The 14,681-nt window shown below is 61.6% G+C and overlaps 1 protein-coding gene across 2 annotated transcripts; it reads right to left on the minus strand.

Moving 5' to 3' along the window:
* Positions 1–1,337: 1,337 nt before the first annotated feature.
* SLC6A18 (solute carrier family 6 member 18) lies at positions 1,338–13,586 on the minus strand. 2 transcript variants are annotated; one of them, XM_079144540.1, is made up of 12 exons: positions 13,326–13,586; positions 10,293–10,433; positions 9,975–10,112; positions 9,607–9,788; positions 7,788–7,898; positions 6,825–6,937; positions 5,576–5,704; positions 3,555–3,711; positions 3,228–3,432; positions 2,807–2,966; positions 2,436–2,598; positions 1,338–1,612 (listed from the first exon to the last, which is right to left on the minus strand). In XM_079144540.1, the coding sequence occupies exons 1-12, from the start codon at positions 13,483–13,485 to the stop codon at positions 1,421–1,423; spliced, it is 1,851 nt and encodes a 616-aa protein (XP_079000666.1). In that variant the 5' UTR covers positions 13,486–13,586; the 3' UTR covers positions 1,338–1,420. The 2 variants fall into 2 exon arrangements, with proteins under 2 accessions (XP_079000666.1, XP_079000667.1); XM_079144541.1 differs by having other exon boundaries at positions 1,479–1,612; positions 2,394–2,598.
* Between the last annotated feature and the right edge of the window lie 1,095 nt (positions 13,587–14,681).

The following is a 14,681-nucleotide window of genomic DNA, read 5'->3' on the forward strand; positions in this document are numbered from 1 at the left end:
GCAGGATCCAGTGGAGCCTGAAGCCCACCCTTGGGTTAGCCACGTCTGAGGACCGGTGAAGGCCATTTGGTCTGAATTCGTTTTGTGTCCCTTTTGATGGGAAGAGGAGAACAACATGCTGAGTTTCAGTGGAGCTCACAGATGGGTAGGATTGTGCAACTGAGCCCAGGGAGGTCAGGCTGTGCTGTGTAGTGGCCTCACTATATGGTGGACTCTCTTGGTGACACGCTTGTCTTCACATCCTCCCACTTGATGGAGGGTGTGGGGAGGTGTGATCCTGGATGGGGCTGAGCAGGACTCACCCCATCTGTGGGCTCAGTGCTTCCAGCTTCCTGTAGCCAATGCCGTGCTGGATGCACAGCTGCCCTGCCAGGGGCAGCAGTGAGTATGCCTGCCTTTTCTTTGGGGCCTGAGCTGGACATGGGCAAGGAATGCACAGACCACCTGATGTCTTGTTGACTGGGTTTCAGCACCATGGACAGTGCCGCCTGGCCCTATGCTGTTTTAAAAAGCACCAAGTCAAGGGGTGCTGCTCTCTGCAGCATGAAGCCACAGGTGTGCATGGGCCCTGTGTCCAGGGGCCCGTGCTTCAGACCTGACCCTGGTTCCGCAGTCTGTCAGAGGAGAGAGAAGGGAAAAGAGGAGAGAACAGGGAGAAACAAAGGAGGAGCTGGGTGGGAAGTGCCTTCCATGGCTCAGCGTGAGGCCGACTATGTCCAAGGGCTGATGGGAGGCTTGGTGTAGGCTGTGCTAGGCAGCTGCCTGGGTCAAGGGGCTGGCCCCTCTGACCCCTCAGATGGGATACTGACAGACCATCACCTTTTTGGTGCCTTAAACAAAAACCAGGCACCGGGGGAACTGAAGAAGTGCATATGGGCTTCCTCAGAAATGGTACCTGGACCTTCTGGGCTGCCTGTGCTAACAGTGTCTGCCCCTCAGGCCCCTCATGGATGTGCTGACCAGACCACCCCGGGTGAAGAAAGGGTGCCTTCTTCCCTTCCAGAGCACTGCTCTTCCAGGGGAGCTGCCATGGGGCTGGATTCCAGTAACCAGCACCTGAAAGGGGACGAGTGGCCCTTATTGGCCATTGGGATGCCCTGTCACTCGGCCAACTGAGAATGCCCAAGACTGCCCCCATTATCCGGACCCCTGGGGACTGAACAGCCACAGAGACTGCAACCCCACAGGACCTGGGTTCCAGGAGCAGCACCCCATGGATGCCCAGGACCCAGGGGTCAGACACTGCCCGGGGTCCATGCATTCCCAGGGCGGCTGTGCCCCCTTGGCAGGGCAGCGTGGACACTGGTGGAAGCTGGGGAAGCAATAACCACGTGGTCTCATGACAGCAGGCGTGTAATGAGGTGGATTCTGAGGCTACAGGCTGGCAGTCCCTGTACCCATCTGCCCTGGTCCAGCCCCCTCAGCAGCCCCTGCCCTCCTCTGGCTTCATGCTGGAGTCTGGCTGTGTGTCCTTCAATCTCCGTCTGTGCTGGGCCAGCAGCTGGGTCAGCGCCACAGCTGGGACCCACAGCAGGGGCAGGAAAGACAGGAGCATGCAGACGGCTTGTACCCAGCCTGGGTAGAACTTCTCCTCCCGTGAGGGGAACTGCCCCTGCCAGGACAGGACAGCATGCTCAGCTGGGCATCCCGGGCAGAGGCTGCGTCCCTGCCTGGAGCAGAGCAGGCTGATGCTTAGCCCACCGAAACGACTGTGGCAGCGTCACCTCCTCTACTCCTGAGATGCAGGCGCGAGGGCGCACACATTCTAGGTTGAATGGAGGCCCTGCTGCCCAGGCGGAGCCCTTCCTGGCCTGAAGCCACAGAGCAGCTGGGCCCGTGACCCACCCACCGGCTTCTGGGCTTCAGGAGGTAGGGTGTGTCCAGGGGGCCAGGCACGGGTTCCTCACTCGAGGGCACCCCACTGGCCCTTGCCGCCCTGGGGCCCACTGAGACTGGGGAGAGGACCTGTAGCCCTGGCCGCACACCCTCCTAGGGAGTGCAGGACCTGCCAGGAGGCGCTGGTCCTGGGGGCTTGCAAAGCCGGGGCTGCGTGAACACCAAGGCCAGCCGGGTGCCCTTGGCACCACCAGCCTCACTGCAGACCACCAGTGGGCAGTTTCCTCTGCTTGTCCCCCACCCATGGCAAGTGTGGCCTGAGGGGCCTGGGGGGACCTGTGATGCCCTGGGTCACTGCTGGGGTCCACACTACACTGACCAAAGCCCTTGCCCCAGGCTGCCCGGCCTCTGGAGTTGGCTCTGCTCCACCCAGGACCCCGTGTACCAGTGGCTTTGGGCTCACAGCGAGGCCATCTGCCCACATCTCCAGCCTCCCAGATGCCAGCAGTGGCCAGGCCACAAGGCTGCAAGGGCAGGAATGTCCCCATGTGGGTTACCTAGGCCCTAATGGCACTGTGGGGTCCAGGAAAAGGACCTACATTTTGGGGGCTCCAGGCCTTGTAGCTGGGTGGTCTCTGGGCCAGGAGGATGATGTAGGCCAGTAGGATGCTCAGCAGCAGCACGGGGCTCACCACCCACCATGACACCCGCCAGTAGAGGCCAGGCTGCTGCCCAGTCATCCACTCGATGTCCTCACAGAGCCTGCACCAGACACTCAGGCTCCCAGGAGGCCCCCTGGGTGGCCCACCCGCGGAGGCAGGAGCTCGAGACCCCCACCCAGCTGGCACCTGTCACTTCTGCAGGCTGCCCATGGCCAAGCCCTTGGACCTGGTGAGAGGTGGGGTGGGCTCTGCTGCCAGCCCACCCCCACCCCCCGGGGGCCTGGGGGACTCCCTGCGGAGCAGCTCACCGCCTCATTCCATAGACGTAAACGACCCCAATGACCTCCAGGAAGGCGAAGACGACCAGGTTCAGGGAGGCAGCAAAGTTGTCAAAGATCTCCAGCCAGTAGCTGCCCGACTGCAGCGTGAAGCAGGTGGCCAGCAGGAAGCAGGTCAGGCAGGCCAGCCCTGAGGACAGACGGGAGCGGGGTGCTCCCAGCGTCCGGCAGGGGACTCCAGGTCTCCCTTGCCCCTGCTCTGGGTCTCCCTGTGCTACAAGGACCTCAGGGCCAATGGGCAGGGAAGCACCCTCCTCCACTGAGGCCCCACCTCGCATGAAGCAGCTCGGCCCGCCTCACGGCTGGGACGCAGCCCCCCAAGCTCTGCATGCACATCAAGTGGAGTGGACAGTGGGGACAGGCCCTCCAGGTGTCCGAGCCATCCACTCACCAGTCAGGACCTCCTTGGGGACCCCTTTGGGCAAGACCCCCACGTCCAGGAGTGGTGTGATGATCCCCTCCATGTTCCCGAACATGGAGGACAGACCCAGGGAGAACAGCATGCCAAAGAAGAGCACGGCCCAGCCCGGGGCCCCCGGCATGTGTAGGACGGCCTCCGTGAAGAGGATGAAGGCCAGGCCTGGGCCCGAGGCACTCTGCAACACAGGGCACCGCGGGCGTCCGCACAGACACTGCGGAGGCCGCTCGGGCTGCATGCTGGGAACGTTCATTTGCGGCAAGGCCCCTGGCTTGCTTGGAGGGCCTACCCCATGGGTACCTTATCCAGGAAGTCCTTCAGGCAGCAGGATTTCAGGGGGAGCTGGGCCACCCTCTCTGGCTGGGTGGTGTTCAGGTGCATGAGGACAGCTGGATAGTCGTCCCTGGGGATGCTCCGCTCTGGGAAATCGAACTCGTTGATGAGGGTGAGGATGTTACTACAAGGACAGAAAGGGTCGGTGAGCGTGGGGCTGGGCCATCAGCCCTGACCAGCAAGCAAGTCCAGGGAGACAGCCAGCAGCAGCTTCCCAGCAGGGGCTCTGTCCCTCCTGGCTGCCTGTGGGGTCTTGCGGATGCTGTGTGAGGGCCAGCACGTGGTCACTCCACAAACATGGGGGAGAGGCTATTGCCAGCCTCCAGGCCTGGAGGGGCTGCTCCTCTGTGAGTGCAAGTGAGGCGGGCTTCCGAGGAGGTGGACTGGCACCTAGGTGGCACTCTGGCCCTTCAAGGTGGCTGTCCAGCCCCTCTCCCCAACACAGACCCCCGAGGAGCAGTGCTTAGGGGCCAAGCAAATCTCCAAGGAAAGGACTTCACCCCTCTGCCCACACGGGCTCCTGGTCCTGTAGGGCAGTTCTGTGGCTCCACGGAGGGCTAACTGTGTGGAGGGCCTCATGGTCCACCACTGCCAAAGTGTAGGCTTGGCCCGGACCCACGCTGTGCTGCTTGGTGGTCATTCGCAGACTCGTGAAGAGTGAGCGCCACGCACTGCAGGTTCCAGTGAGGGGGAGGGGGTGGGTTTCTGCGCACAGGTCCTCTCTGGCGTCTCCCAAGCCGCATGCCACTCCCTCGGGCAGCTGACCTCACTGTGTAAAGTGGGGCACGCACGGAGCTGAGGTGCTCCTGTGTCGTCTGCCCTGAACAGGGCAGGCTCTGAGTGGGAGAGCTGCCGACTGGGGACTGGAGCTGGTGCTGGGGACTGACGAGGTGTCTGAATGGAGGCATGTGTGCAGCTGGGGCTGGAGATGAAACCGCAGGCTCCCGGCAGCCCACCACTTTCCAGGGGCACCGGCCCTGCATTCCACAATCAAGGTTGTGGGACTTTGCAGGACACAGAGCCATGGCTACTGAGACTTGGCCCAGTGTGCTGGTCACTACCTTTGATCTGTGCAGCACTGAGGCTCCCCCAGGACAAGACCATTTGCCGATGTTTTTTATGTCAAGAAAAATGAAACGGTGGTCTCACTGAGTTCCGTCTTGATTTTTCACACCAAGGAGCTGAAAGAGCTGTGCCTTCTGCCCTCGAGGGGCTCAGCTGTGTCCAGCTACACATGCTGCTCAACCACCCCTGAGCCTGGGGCTCAGGCTGTGCCATCCTGTATGCCCCTCAATGCCCATGCTGGCAATTAGAGCCAGGTGTCCTGCCTTGGCACCAAGGATGTCCCTGTGGGCGCTTCTCTGGGGCATCCTGGCAGTGTCCCTGGCCTGCACATGCCAGGAACTCCCCTCCCTGGCCTAGCCAGTGTCTCCAGACCCTGCAATGTCCCCGTGTGGGCAGAACTGCCCTGAGGGAGCCAAGCTGGCCCACTGCTCGGGTTCTAGTGGTGACGCCTGGAAGCTGTGGAGCACCTGCAGTTGGAACTGCAGCAGGCCACCCACACGACACAGTCCTGCCAAAGGCCATGCCATCCCAGCTGCATCAGTGTCCTGCCACGAGTGGCACAGTTGGGTGCCAGGGGACAGTAGGGGCTGAGCTCTCTCCCAGGCTCCAGTGGCCCCATCCCTGTCTGCCCTCCTCCATGCCCTCCTCTGTGTTGTGCCCTTTCCTGCCTCTTTTAAGGACAATGTCACTGGAGCCCACCCTACTCCAGGATGATCACACCCCAATCCTTGCCTTAATTTTACCTGCAAAGACTCTTCCAAATCAGGCCCCATGGTTCTGACTGGGCATGACCCCGGACTGTTCCACCCAGTACCCCACGAGACAGCACAGCGCCCACCCACTCTTCACAGAGTAGATTCCAGGGCTGCGGACACCCGCCTGTGGCCATGCCCCACAGAGCCCAGAGTGGCACCTGTGCGCACCTGTCCAAGCACTGACTGTAGTCGTTGGTCGCTTTGAACCCCATGACTGAGAAGATGGTGATGGACGCGTACAAGGAGGTCAGACTGTTGACCAGGGCGATGGTCACAGCGTCATTCTTGCAGTTGTTCCTGGGCACGATGTGCACACGCTTGTCAGGGGACGCCATGGGCCATGACGGGCTTCCTTTCTCAGCCCAGTTCATCTGGGGTCCAGGTGGTCCTGTGCTCCCAGGACCTCCAGACACCTCCACAGAGCCCTCCTCCCCGCCTCATCCTGCCCGCCCCGCCCCATCTCTGCCCCACCCCGCCCCCTCCTGCCCAGCCCCGCCTCCTACCCGGCCCTCCTCCTCAGCCATGCAGTGTCCTGGCTACGCACTCGTGACCAGGAGCTGCAGTGGTAGTGCCCTGTGCGCATCTGGCCTCGCAGCAGTTCTGCACGTCTGCCGTGAGGCGCCAGCTGCAGCCTGTTTCCGGGGACTACTGAGGTTGACACACACTGTTATTTGTGCCTCTGTGGCCCCCAAGTCATGGATCTAGGTCAGTATGATGCCCGGCATGAAAGAAATGTGAAAGTGGTCAGAAGCAGAATGGAGGTGCCTATGTCAGCCATAATGAGGAACAGCTGGAGGCGGGGGCTCTTGCCAGCGATCTGCTCATAACTACAATGGGGGACTCTGCTGACCCCGACACTGGCAGAGGCCATGAGGCCTTAGGCCAGAGGTCCTTCTGTAAGGATGGCTACCCAGCTGCTCCACAACCTCCGACAGCCGCCACCCTGGTTACCGATCCTCGTGGCCTGAGTTGTTGTGTCAGAATGCCTTATGTAGTCCTCCCTGGTTTTGCTTCGAAGGCTTCCCCTGCAACAGCCTCTGCGTGTGCCAGGTTTTCTGTGGCACAGTTCCCTCTGCATGCTGCCTTTCCAAGCAAGGATCACTTTTTGCGGTGCACCCTCTAGTGCTTTCTTGATTGACACCACTTAGGACCCTATTCCTGGCCTGATGACCTGAGTTCTCTTGCTGCCAGCTCTGGGCAGTGCCTGCAGGCCTGACTGGGCAGCCCTCAGGGGATGCCCTACATTGTCTCCAGGGATGGCTCAGAAGCCTAGAGAGCAGCAACCCAGCAGCAGGTTCCCATGTCAGGTGCTTGGGAGGCCTCCCTCCTCCCATAGGTGAGGTACTTGTCTGTCTCCACAGTGCGCTGTCTCAGCACCCAGGCTGTGAAGGTGTCCATGCCCGAGCCAGCCACTGACCTGGGCGGGTTGTAACTTGCTAAGGCAATGTGTCCTCCAAAGGCCAGGGACAAAGAGAAGAAAATCTGGGTGGCTGCATCCAGCCACACCCGAGGGTTCCGGAGAATCTGCATCTGGAATGAGTCAGGGTGTTCTCATCGGGCAGCAGGCCGACCACACCGGCAGCCCATCTGACTGCTGCAGAGCCCCACTGGGCTCTGGTGGGCACTATTGCAAGCGTGTGCGGCCAGCACAAACACCAAGAGCAGGTTGGACCATGCAGGAGTGAGTGGGCTTCAAGGGGAAGATGGACCTTGCAAGCACCGGCCCATTCCGTGATGTGGCTGCCAAGCCTGCAGCTCTGCTGGCCTCCATGGACCAGCAGACCAGGCCTTTAGGGACAATTTAGGACCCCTGGGGTGGGAACCCACTGCACACAGTGCCAAGTTTCTCTGCTGCCAGGAGACCTGGACAAACCCATACACCTTCTCTGGCGAGCCCCAGGCGTGCCCAGGCTAAACCCTAGCACCTGGGAGGGGTGTGCGGTGCAGCCGCTGAAAGCACCTCAGAAGATGGAATGGTCAAAAGGGGCCTTAGACTCAGGAGACAGCCCTCTTTCTTTTGTGACTTCCTGTGCCTGCTCACATGGGTGGACCCTGGGTCCCCAGCCAGCCCCTCCCTGAACCCTGGAGTCCTCATCCCTTCATGTGGCTTTGTGCTCAGATGTCCTACAGGTGCCAGAGTCTACCTGTCCCCACCAATGTCTTCCTGCCTCAACCAATGTCTTCCTCCTACTGTCTCTTACTTGAAAACACCCTTCCTAAGGCCTTGCAGCCCCTCCCAGCTTAGCAACTCACTGGCCTGGGCTGGCCTGGCCTCCGACCACCGGACTTCCCTCTGCCCACTGTGCACCTCCTGGGTGCTCACACCTGTGGGCAAGGACTGTGACCCTGACCTGCTTCTTGGACGCCAGGACCCACTTACGTTGGGTGTGAACAGGTAGATCAAGCCTTCTACTGCCCCCGGCAGGGTCAGGCCCCGGACGAGGAAGATGGTCAGGACCAGGTAAGGGAATAGGGCTGTGAAGTAGATTGCCTGGAGGGAAAGCAGACATCAGACTCGGTGTGTCACCGGAGAGCTCTGGAGCAGCCACTGGGCACAAGCACTGGGGCCAGGTTCGGCTGCTCATCTGTGTCTGGCCAGCAGCAGGCAGTCCAGGGATGGCGGCCAGGCTGGGGGGCTTTGAACAGTCAGGCACACTTTCATCCCCTCTGGGGTCAGCCAAGGGACACTGACCTCCTAGGACCACCAGGCAGGGACCGGAAGAGGGCCCAGGACGGGCCTCCCCACCTCTCCGGGATGCCCTCCTTTATGGCCTGTGTCCTTGCCCCCCACGGGCCCCCTCCGGCTTCCTCCCTCGCACGTTCAGGCTCTCAGCCCTTGCTCTGCTGCCAGCTCCCTCTTCCTCCCGTCCTCTTCATCTTGATGACCCCAGTGACCGCAGGGCAGGGCCCCTGGTGTCACCCCCACGCCCCTCTGCTCCCCAGACAGGGCAGACCCCTTTCTCAGCTGGTGTCCGTGGCGGCAGATCGACACGCAGGCGCTGTTCCCGCACTGCCCGGCCCCAGCACCCAGGCACCTGGAGCACCTCCCGGGAGGTCTCCCCAGGGGCTTCCCCGGGGTACTCGGAGCCTCAGCTCTGGTCTAGCTGAACCATCCCAGTCCTCTCGAGTGCACTGCCCCCATGGCAGAGGACACGGGGCTTCAGCAGGGGCTGGAGACATGCATGGGGCTGGGGCACGGAGATCCTGTGGCCCGCGGGTTGGCAGGCACGGCCCGGGCCACTCTGCCACCTGCTGAAAAGGACCTGTGTGTGCACAGGATGGGAGGGAGTGGCGCCCAAGAGGAGGAGTGTGGGGAGCCCTCGCTGGTGAGCCGAAGGCCTGGGACACCTGGTGGGTCGGAGCCAGCGCGGTGTCCTGTCGCTCCAGCTCTCAGGGAACTGCCGTTTAAGGCAGGGTGCAGGTCTCCCCCTGCAGCCCAGGAGCAGGAGCCTGGGAGGGGAGGGTCCATGAGGTGCGGCACACGGTGCGGCTTCCACGCGGGGACGGCCACGGCCAGCCAGGGGCAGATGCCACCTGCTGTGGCAACCCCTGCAGCAGCTGACGAGCCCCAGAGGAGGCAGGCGGAGCACAAAAGGACGGGGAGAAAGAGAAGTGGGAACCAGGACAGATGGACACGTAGAAGATGAACTGATGGCTGGGCACCGTGGGCACACCTGTGACCCCAGCAACCAGGAGGATCCCAAGTTCAAGACCAGCCTCAGCAATGTAGTGAGACTCAGCAATTTAAAAAGTCCCTGTTTCAAAATAAAAAACATAAAGGACTGGGGATATGGCTTAGTGGTAAGTGCCCCTGGGTTCAATCCTCAGTGCCAAAACACAAAACCCAACTAATGATGGAGCAAAACCAACTTGTCAATAATCACATTAAGTGTAAACGTCTACCCACCTCACGTGAAAAGCAGGGGTGGTCAGATTTGATGAAGGGCGAGACCCCACTAAATGCTGTCTACAAGAAAAGCACTCTCAACATGAGGACTCGGGTGGAGAAGATACTCTACGCAGGCGTGGCCAAAAGACAGCGGGGTGGGATGGCTGCTGTTTCAGAGCAGAGGGCTCCTGGGTGTGAAGGGCGTCTCACAGTGGCCCAGGCTGGGCTCTGCAAGCCGACACAGCCATTCTAGCAGCACTGGCCCCAAGTCAGCGGCAGGTGTGGCCCCGGGGCCCCCCCAGGCCCTCACCTTCCCTGTGGTCTCGATGCCTCTGATGACACACAGATACAAGACCGCCCAGCAGGTGGCAGAGCAGATGAGCAGCCGCCACTGGATGGTGCCGCTGTCCTGGATGTCAGCCGTGATGTTCAGCGTCTGCCGGTACCAGAAGTAGCTCACGGGGCTGCTGCCCTGGCACTCCTCCGCGTACCCTGGAACCAGGAGAGGTTGCCGTCAGGCCCGTCCAGGCTGCTGCCCCTCCTCCGGGCTGCCGGGTGAAGAGCTGGAGTCAGGGAGCTCTTCAGGGAGGCCAGGAGCACGCCTGGTGGGCAGAGCCTGCTTCCTGTCTGCTGCCAAGCACTGGCACACTGGGCTGCCCAGCTGCACCGTGACCCTACCTGTTCTGTTGAGGTCTGGCGGGCAGCTGCTCCAGGGCAGTGGGTGCTGGAAGGAGTTGAGAAAGTACCAGAGAACCCACACGAGCACGGTGTTGTAGTAGAGGCTGACCAGGATGTTCACGGTGAAGCAGCCCAGCCCTGCGGGTGTGGGCAGCATGCCCAAGCCGGTGGGAAGAAGCACAGGTGACACCCTCCCCTCGCACGGGACCGCCTCGCCGCCTCTGTGCCCTTCCGGAGCACGCGCTCCCTGACATCGGCTTGCTCTGCCCCCAGGAAGGCCTGGCCCCGAGCAGCGGGGCAGGGTCTGGGAGTGCGCACCTACGCCGCCGAGGTAGGGGGAGATGGTCGTCCACACCCTGATGCTGCCCCTCCGCAGGCGCTGGCCGATAGCAAGCTCGATGTGGAAGAGGGGGATTCCCTCGAACACCAGGGCGATCAGGTAGGGGAGGAGGAAGGCCCCTGTGGAGACAAGGCCAGGGCGTCACCGCACGCCGGTGCCGGAGTCTGTGGGGGTCGGGGAGAGGGAGGACCGAGGGCCAGGGCACCCGAGCACTGCCTGGTGCAGTGAGGCCCATGGAGGCCTCAGGGCCCACTGGGCTGTTCAGTCACACTCCTGCATGGGGTCTGGATGGTCTCTGCTTGTGGAAAAGTCAGAGCAGGGTGGCCACTCTGACCATCTCCTGAGCTTCTCCCACAGAGGACCTGGACCGGCCGCGGCCCTAGCTGGGCTGGGACTCATCTCTGCAGCTCACGCTGTTGCCCCCATTTCCCGCCCAAGAGCTGTGAGGTGGACGCCCACCTCAGGCTCCAGGAGGGAACCAGCTCCCAGAACCAGAGGAGGCAGCAGGCGAGACCGAGGGCCGAGCCTCTGCGGAGGAACCGTGGACACGCGTGGACACACAGAGAGCCAGGAGCAGCGCCTCCTGTGGACGGGGAGGTGCGTACCTTGCTGACCGCTGCCTACAGCCCTGCCTGCACGAGGGGCCCTGGCCACACAGGCGGAGGCTGCCAGGGAAAGGTTCTGAGCACCGACCACTGAGAAAACACAGTGCAGGGAGCACCTGCCAAGGCCTGGGACTGCAGGACGACCAGACAAGACAGACCCAGATCGCCCAGAGTGGGTCTGAGGCCAGTGTGAGGACTGGACGGGGAGTGGGGGCGTTCAGCATCCCAGCAGCTCACCACGGCCTCCACTGAGCTAGCCTCGCAGGCAGGTTCCCAGACCAGGGGAAGCGCCCCCACCTCTCCACAGTCCCTCAAGGCCAACAGACTGTCTTCTGTGGAAACTGACAACCCAGCCGCAAAGCTCATAAGCAAGACTCGTAGCCAGTCAAGGTGAAAGAAGGTACAGGGCTTGCTCTGCCAGGTGCCAAGGTGTATGCACAGTGATTGAGCCAGCATGATTTTTAGTGCAAGAACCATGATTCTCAAGGGAGTCCAGCAGGTCCAGAGTCAGGCCCATGATGGAGGACATGCAATGTAGGGTGGTGACGGACAGCGTCCCCAGATCCCACTGTAGCCCAGCCCACACAGTCCTTCCAGCTCCCTGGTTGGAATCTCAGTCCTGGCAGGTGCCAGATGGCTCCCCAGCATTGGATGCCCCTGAGACTGACTGTGCTAGGGGCATGATGAAGCAGCTGGCCCTGACGGACACCGTGTGATGAGGTCACTGCAAGTCTGGTCTGGGAGCTTGTACTCCACTCTGTTGCAGCGTTGCTTTTACAGTCTGTCTTTGAAGAGGATGTCTCTAAGCTGAGTGGTTAGGAAAGGGAGAGAACATGGTACCCCTGGTAGCAGTGAGTTAATGTGAATCAGAAAACCAGTTCCTGTCTGCTTGTCACTTGTATCCTATTTTCAAAGGAGACCAAGAAAGGGGCATTGTTCCACATGGTGAGAGCACCCATGGGGACCCGAGTCACAGGGACGCGAGTCTCTCGTGACGCCTGGCCCAGCGATAACACATCTAGACACTGACGCTTGGGAAACTTTTCAACAATGGAGAATTCCCCTCAATGCCCTTGAGCTCAGCCAGGTGCCCAGGAGGGGCTACCCTGGACTCTGCGGCTCAGGAAGGTAGGTTCCCGATGCTCCCTGACCAGCTGGAGCCGTGGGTGTGGTGGGTGAGACTCTAACAGACCTGTGGCCACTGCTGTAGTGATGTGCTGGTGTCCAGGGCATGCTGCACAGGAGGGAGCAGAGAGGCCCCGCCAGGCATGAGGGACACCTCCACAGGGCCTCTTCCGTGGGAGGAGGTACGGGGCAAGTGTGCTGTTGCACCTGGACCCCAAGGCAACCCAGTACCCTGGGAAATTGTGATCCTTCTCCTTCCTCTGCTTGTCTGCCTTTCCAAAATGCTCTGCACAATGTGGATCAATTAAAAACCAGAACTGTAGCTTTAAAGAAATGGCTTCTGTGACAAGGGCCAGCCCAGCCCCACAGACCCTCTCCCTTTCACGTGGCTCTGTCCATCTTGCAGCCAGGAGTGAATTGGTTTGCCTCCAGCCAGAGACGCCAGGCCCACTTACTCTCATCCCTGCTGTTCCTGGGCACTGGCCATGAGTTGTCACCCTGAGGGAGGTGCTCCCTGCAACTCCAAGTTTCCTCTGCTGAAAGCCAGGAGCACCCGGGAGTGGGAAGACCATCCTCGGGCCCAAGGAGACCTCAGGTCCTGCAGTAGCCCCCTGCAGGAGTCCTGAGGGCGAGGGGACCTGGCGTCCCAGCACCGCCGGGGCATGACCATCCCATCACACTTGGGGACCTCAGCAACCCTCCACGTCAGCTGCGGAGGACAGCGGCGCCTGGCCACCTCCTCCCTCCCATGCCGCATTGCACAGGGCTGCCGTGCGTGTGGCCCGTGAAGAGAGCCAGTGACTGTGGGTGGTGAGGGAGCTCGGCTGCGTGACCGATGGGCTTTCGTGACGGGGGTGTAATGGCCAATGAGGTGACACTCAGGCCTGCTGGGCTGCATGGTCCCCAGGTTCTCAGGGCCACTGTTGTCTGGGGCAGCTGCCTGGCAAGGTCAAGGGTATGCCCTAACGTCATTTGAAGGACCCAGGAAGAAATCAGCCCAGGTCCACCTGGACGCGGGTCGAGAAGACCAGGGATCCTTGTTCTGCAAAGGACCCACTGTGTCGAGTCTGAGGAGCGATGAGCGCCCCGACTCCTGATGGCAAGGGCTGGAGTCCTGGGGTCCTGCACCCCGTGCTGGGCCGCGGGGGCCCGGGCTCTTCCTTGGCTCGTGCAGGTTGGCAATTCCCAGGAAGGCCAGCTCCTACCCACAGACTGGGCCAAGTGACAGAGACCCCAACCATCTGGACAGGGAGGTCCTCCTGCCGGGCGCCTCGGGCTTACCTCCCCCGTGAGTCTGGCACAGGTATGGGAACCTCCATATGTTCCCCAGCCCCACGGCGAACCCGATGCAGCTCAGAAGGTACTGTAACTTGCTGTTCCACCTGGGCCGCTCGACCTCGCAGCTGTCCACCAGCAGACCTTGGCCTGGGACCTGGGCCATGCCACCAGTCACCCAGGATGCAGGTGCAGGTTGGGCACCTCACTGGACACCAGCCCGGCACAGCTGGCTGGAGCTCACTTGGAGGTGAGTGCAGTCCCTCCTCGAGGGAGTCTTTCCATTTACTTAAAGGAGCCCAGCTAATTAGTAACTCAGGCTGGTTCCTGTGTGACTGGTGGCCTCTCCCTACTGCCCGCATCCCCTAGCCTCATGAGTGGCCTGGCCTGCTGCCAGCATAGTGGCCTCTGCTCCCAGGACGGCAGGACTCCTGAGGCAGGGTGCACTTGGTCCTTGGGAAGGACTCTTGTGTGCCTGTGACTGTGCTTTGAGATAGACGCAGACTCAATCCGCGCAGGAGAGCGCACACTGGGTCCCTGCACCTTTCCGCTTCCTGCAGCAGTCACTTCTCCAGAGCTTACCGTGGCTGAGGAGGTGGGGCCTGGGCTCCAGGGTCTGGGAAGGCCACATGCCACCCGTTCTGGGCACGTGCTCATGCTCGGCCCTGATGGCCCCTGACCTCGAATTGCTCTCTCACCTCAGGGAGCTCTGTGAGTGGAATCTGCGTGGCCTGGGGCCAGCTGTTCTGCCCAACACAACCGGGACTCTGGGCTGGCTTGGGTCTGCCCTTGTTCTTGCCAGTCAGCCTGTCTGGTGGGGCGTGCGGATGATGGCTCCGGGGCAGGACAGGGCACCTGTCCATTTCCAGCTGGGCTGTCCTGAGGGCAGCTGGTGATGCCCAGCTCTGGCCTTCATACACCAGACCTCAGGACTGGTGCCCAGGAGGGGCTGCTGCTGGCAGCTGGTCACATTCAGTCTCTTTCCTTTTTCTGTTGCAGGGCCGGGGCTGAAACCCAGTGCCTGGGCATGTGCGGCAAGTGCTCAGTGTTGGGCAACCCCTGGCACGCTCTCTTCAAGCTCAGCGTCGGGCGACCCCTGGCACGCTCTCTTCAAGCTCAGCGTCGGGCGACCCCTGGCACCCTCTCTTCAAGCTCAGCGTCGGGCGACCCCTGGCACGCTCTCTTCAAGCCACTTGTACTTTTCAGATGATCTAAGCTGCCCGAGAGTGAGCACTGGCTGGCTGGCTCTGGGCGGCTGTCCTGGAGTGTCCTTGCTGCTCCAACCCCAGCTGCATCTGCTCCAGACCCAGCACAGGGCCGAGAGCCCTGAGTGCACCCCGCGGCCGGCCAAGGACAGCACCT

This window comes from Sciurus vulgaris, assembly GCF_902686455.1.
Source record: "Sciurus vulgaris genome assembly, chromosome: 6".
NCBI lineage: Eukaryota > Metazoa > Chordata > Mammalia > Rodentia > Sciuridae > Sciurus > Sciurus vulgaris.

Bases quoted from the DNA above. Each gene is read 5' to 3' on its own strand.
- SLC6A18 (XM_079144540.1), bottom strand. From the start codon at position 13,485: ATGGCCCAGGTCCCAGGCCAAGGTCTGCTGGTGGACAGCTGCGAGGTC. The intron at 6,938-7,787 runs GTAAGTGGGTCC...GACTCATTCCAG, and splicing joins TCTACCTGTTCACACCCAAC to ATGCAGATTCTCCGGAACCC. The intron at 5,705-6,824 runs GTCAGTGGCTGG...CATCGTGCCCAG, and splicing joins GCAAGTTACAACCCGCCCAG to GAACAACTGCAAGAATGACG.